Source organism: Medicago sativa, chromosome 4 (genome assembly GCF_051527215.1).
Source record: "Medicago sativa cultivar Bolivia chromosome 4, Bolivia_mono, whole genome shotgun sequence".
Lineage (NCBI taxonomy): Eukaryota > Viridiplantae > Streptophyta > Magnoliopsida > Fabales > Fabaceae > Medicago > Medicago sativa.
This window is the reverse complement of record NC_140752.1, coordinates 71,426,163-71,432,138: the sequence shown is the minus strand read 5'-3', so window position 1 is coordinate 71,432,138 and position 5,976 is coordinate 71,426,163. Positions and strand designations below refer to the sequence as shown.

General features: G+C 29.0%; 1 protein-coding gene across 1 annotated transcript; it reads right to left on the bottom strand.

Annotated features, from left to right (window-relative positions):
- Window positions 1–4,220, bottom strand: LOC146931482 (glucan endo-1,3-beta-glucosidase-like). Its single transcript, XM_085702971.1, has 2 exons — window positions 3,921–4,220; window positions 1–1,076 (listed from the first exon to the last, which is right to left on the bottom strand). Exons 1-2 carry the CDS (start codon window positions 3,973–3,975, stop codon window positions 142–144), a joined length of 990 nt encoding a protein of 329 aa, XP_085559097.1. The 5' UTR covers window positions 3,976–4,220; the 3' UTR covers window positions 1–141.
- Window positions 4,221–5,976: the final 1,756 nt, after the last annotated feature.

Genomic DNA, 5,976 nt, shown 5'->3' with positions numbered 1-5,976 from the left:
TGAGTAAACAAGATATGATATTTCATTTATTTAATTCATGACATACATAGAAAGATAGAAACAACATGTGCACACATGACACAATTATTCAGTAGTAAACTATTTAGTTAGCTACATAGCTTTTTTAGATTATCAATTTATTCAATTGAAACTTATTTGATATTTAGGTGTTCTGTTAGGATTAAAGAGACCAAAATGTTGTTCAGTTGCAGCGCCAGTCTTCTGATTTTCGTCAAACATGGCAAACAAGTAAGTCTCAATAGCCCCGGGTCTCTTAGGAGTTCCACTCCTGACGTGATTGATCAAATCACGATAATATGTGGCAGCGTTGTCCGTTGAGGCACTATCTCCACCTGCAGATGGCCATCCACTCTCGGACACAACTATCTTCACACCTAAAGCACCAACTTTCTCAAGAGCGGCGTATACTGAATCTAACTGGGCATCAAATAGGTTTTGGTAACCAACTTGATTGTTTCCTTGTTGTCTAAAAAGAGCATAATCAAGAGAAATGCTTTGTTTATTATTGATATAAGCGAAGTACGGATACACATTGGCAAGAAGTGGTGCTCCATTGTTCTTTAGGAAGTTTATTATTGGTTGTATATATGGTTTTGCTTGGTCAGTGAAAACACCATTATTAGGTGGATATGAGTTACCAATCAAAGTCATGTCAATTGCTATTGAGACCTTGATTTGGCTTTGTAAATTGGCTGCTGAAATTGCATTTTGAATGTTTTGCAAGGCAGGGAGAATGGATTGTGCCTCATTGTCATAAGGTTTAATTTCATTTCCAACAGTGATGTATTTGATTTTAACATCTCGAGCATAGGGTTTTACATATCTGTTGACCCAATTTGTGGCTTCATTGGCATTTCGGAGAGAATTAAGGGTTTCCCTAGCCACATCAAGGATCAACTCTATGTTGGAGCCTCTAAGGGCTTGGAGGGCTTGTTCGTCTGGGAAGTAAAGACGCATTTGATTAATGCCTCTTGATTTATATAAATTCACCACATCTTGCCTTGATGGTAGATTATTTCCAATCATTCCATAGCAAACTCCTATGGATTGCACAGCTGCATATAATAATGAACTATTGTAAGTCATTAGGGAAATAATCTTTTGGACCTTGTCCTTTCAAAAATAAAAAAACTTTTGGACCTTGTCCTTAATAGTATAGGTTACACATCCTTAGGGGCGAGGCCTCCACATTAGGGTTAGGTATGGCTGCCTAATATGATACAATTTACAAACATAAGGATTAAGTATATTTTAAGTCCGCATAAAAATTGTAAATTTTTAAGTTTTTTTGGTAGTGGTCGGGGTTTGAACCCTGGACCTTGCATATTTTTATGCATTGTCCAACTAACTGAGCTAAGCTCACGAGGACATTTTTAAGTTTACTTTCTACAAAAATTTGTTCAATTTTATTTTCTATTATGTTTTTAAAAGAATAAGTACATGACAATAAACACATATTTTTGTATTTTTTTAAATAGAATTAGATTGGACCAAATTTATGCAAAAACTAAACTAAAAAATTATAATTTTATTGGACTAAAAATATATTTAACTCTGTAAACAATTTTTAGAAAAATATGAATAAATACAATGATAACAAAACAATATGATGAAACTATTCTTTCAAATAAAAAAAAATATGCTGAAACTATCATTTGCTTAAATATATTTTTTATTGTTATTAATTGACTTTTTTTTAGTAAATTGTTATTAATTGACTTGGTTACTTAATAACTTTTTATGGACCTTTCAAAAAAAAACTTTTTATAAATTAATAGTTAATTATTCTTACAGTAAAAAATTATTAATTTTCTACTAACAATATATAAAAATTGAAGTATAACAAAATTTCATAACCGTCCTTTTTAAAACTCATAATCTCCTTAATATTATGTGCATAAAGGTCATTTCACAAAATTTAATTTAAAAAAAAATGTATTACGGATAATTGTTTGTAACAAATTTTTAGATAACTATCAAGTAAATAATAAGTAATCACAAGATTTTTTCTTAAGGAATAAGTTATCACAAGTTGTAGAGAATTATCATTTTGGTAAAAAAAAAATCTACTAACAATATATAAAAATTGAAGTATAACAAAATTTCATAACCGTCCTTATTAAAACTCATAATCTCCTTAATATTATGTGCATAAAGGTCATTTCACAAAATTTAATTTAAAAAAAATGTATTACGGATAATTGTTTGTAACAAATTTTTGGATAACTATCAAGTAAATAATAAGTAATCACAAGATTTTTTCTTAAGGAATAAGTTATCACAAGTTGTAGAGAATTATCCTTTTGGTAAAAAAAAAAAGTGATCACAAGTTTTTTTTTTTTTATGGAAAAGTAATCACAAGTTGTAAAGAAAAATTTGTTACAATAAGATAAAAATTTGATTAATAGAAATATGTAACCAAATGTAATCACAACTTAATTTTTAAGAACTTTGATTGGTGTTTTTCATATAAAATAAAATTTTAATTAATAGAAACACTGTATTAATATTGATATTTTGAAAATAGTGTCCTCGTGAACTTAGTTCAGTTGGTTGGGACAATGCATAAAATATGCAAGGTCCGGGGTTCAAACCCCGGTCACTAACAAAAAAAAAATATTTTGAAAATGGTCACGAGTTTTCAAAAGTTTTTCATATCGACTATCACATATCGATAAATTTTCATTTCGACTATCACATATCGATATAAATTTTCTAAGTTTTTCATATCGACTATCACATATCGTTATAAATTTTCTTCTGCATATATAAACATATAAAATCCTCAACGAGTGTGATTTAAATATTTAATGGTGTTTTAAATATAAATAAAAACTTATTTAATAGACACACTTCATTAATGATATTTTGAAAATAGTTATGAGTTTGCATATCGGCTTTTTCATATATGTATATAAAAATTAGTTTATGTAAATTTAAATACATAAAATTTGCAATGGATGCGGTGCAAACATTGAACGATATTTTCCATATAAAATAAAAAGTTACTTTATAGAAACGCTACATTAATTTTGATTTTGAAAATAGTCATGAGTTTTTAAAATTTTATCATATCGACTTTCTCATATATGTATATAAAAATTTGTTTTCGCATATATAAGCAAATAAAATCAATAACTGGTGTAACTCAACTATTTAACAAATTTTCATTTAATATCTATAAACATTCTACAATATTAACAATCTAATTATTTTTATATAATTAACAATCTAATTATTTTTATATAATTATTGCAATGTTACACAACCCGTGCGAAAGCACGGGTCTTTTACTAGTTTCAACATAAAATAGCACACATATTCAAAATAATATAACGCGCATACTATTGACTAATATTTTCATAAAAAAGAGAGTGCATAAGCATATATATGCAAACAATTTCCTATAAAATAAAATACGTGCAAACAATTTTATACCGTTATTGGCATCATGGCCGGTCCTAAGATGTTTGATGCCCTGGACGAAACAATAAAATTGTGCCCTTTTAATTATTCTAATAGTTTTCTTCTTACATTTTTTTGTTGCAAAAGATTCATTTATAATCAAAGTTTTCTAAATATATATTCTCAATATAATTAACAAACTGAATTAAAGTTTACTAAATAAAAATAATAATTTTGGTGCCTCTAAAATAATGGATCATTAGGCTGCCGCCCCTCCCGCCCACCCCAGAGCCACCCCTGATTGGCATTGGTACAGTAGTCATACTCAAATAAACACATACAGAGATGGAAATTAAATATGGCGACCCGGGTTTTTAAAAATGTCCTCATAGTTAAACCACTGCAATTGAAACATATGCAAACAAGCAGAAAAATATAAAGCAATACTAAATAACATATAGTATATATGATAAGAGAGAGCTATATATATAGACCTGTTAATTTTAGTCCAATGGACAGTATACCAACAAGCAGAAAAATGATAGACATGATCGATGGAAGAGTTTCTTTCTAAGTGTATGCTTGAATTATACAAGTATAAACCAAGTATGCAGCTTTGATATTTTTATTCCAATTGCTAGTCCATATTTATATGCATAATATTCTGTGTTAATTGCTGGATAGTGCTCCAATAAGGAAGACTTTTAGCCCGTCAATCGATCAAAGGAAATTAATGCTATGGTTCTGAATTCCAACCATTTTTTCTGGTGAAAATGCATATATTGTTGAATGATGGCCTGCCTAATGCATACAAAACTAATGTTAATCAGCCGCCATTGATTCTGTATACTAGTCAGCCAGCTTAACTACGTGAAGGAAAGGAAACATTCTTGATTATAACTTATTCAGTACGTCCAAAATTTGAATTTAGTCTATGGAACTAACTAAGGTGATGTAATTAAGATGATGTGATAGATACATGTGATTGTTTGTAAGTGATAGGAACTCGTACGAAGTCAATATTTTATTACTGACACTTCTAATCGAAAGTGTGTTTGGTGTTCGACATATGTCATTATTTGACATGTGTACAATACTGATACATCATACATGTGATTATATTCAATTAATTTAGTTTTTAACATTTAAATCACATTCTCGGTCAAAAAAAAAAAACATTTAAATCACATTTGTCAATGTCTTTGTGTTAATATTGTGTCCGGTGTTTTCTACGTGTCATTGCTTCATAGATCCTTATCTTGTTTAAGACTTTTCTTAACAAAAGTTAATTCACTTAAATGTGTATCTATCAACTAGTTTATACGTACCAACTTGAATGGCATTTCATTTTAGAGAAACTTTTTTTGAGGGGAACATTTTGGAGAAACTTATAACCTATGAAGCCTGGATACGTAGTACGAGTACGATACGATACGGATACGCGGATACGCAAAGTTTTTAAATTGTAGATATGGTACGGCCAAGATACGTTAACAATATTTATACTAAAACTTATATGCATGTAAAATACTTGAAAAAAATTAGCATTGATTACTCTTCAATATTGTATAACCATAAAAATCACAATTTACAAAAAATAATACATATGATCAAAATAAAAAAATAAATATAAAGTTTTCGTATAAATCATATTATATTTTTATTCATATGTTAGGGTATCAACAAATGCTTCAAGAAAAGAAACGTTTGTCGATTGAATCTCTCTCTCTCTCTCTCTCTCTCTCTCTCTCTCTCTCTCTCTCTCTCTCTCTCTCTCTCTCTCTCTCTCTCTCTCTCATTGTAGTGATTCATATCTTAAATTGAATCATATGTATCTCCATTGAATTTTCACAACACAATCTCACTTCTTTACCCTTCATTTTTTTTCTCTCCAGGATACTTCTCTTTGAAGTGCCTTATAAGTATTTGTGTGTCTATGTCGAGTATCTTATAAGTATCCAATAAAATATATATTTTAAATTAAAATAATTAATTTTGATACTCCGTAGATACGTATCTGCGAGTATCCGTAGAGTATTGATATCTGATACACATATATGATACGGATACGTCTCCATTTTAGAGTATCAGAGCTACATAGCTTATAACTATCGAGCCCTCATCAATATCAAAAACCAAGACTTTTCAAAACCAACCAATCAATTTTACCCAAAAAATGAAAAAAGTCTTATAAATTCTAAACATGATTCATTAATCTTGGTCTTTTTTTTAATGGGAACTAATTACAAACTCGTGCTTCGCACGGGTTCAATAACGTATCCGATAAAAAAAATTCTTTGAAAGAAGAGATGTTAAAACGACGAAACATTGTGATTTATCATAAAATATGTATGGGCTGATTAAGAGAGCATGTAATCAGTTTATGAGATTAGAAATTGACATAATATTTAGGATGAAAACAATTGGAACCAATAAAGGAACCAATAATGTGTGAATTTACATATTATACAAAATTATAAAAAAAGAATGTTGTTGTTATAGAGTTACCAAAAAATGATTGATACCCATATTTACATCAAATGAAATCAA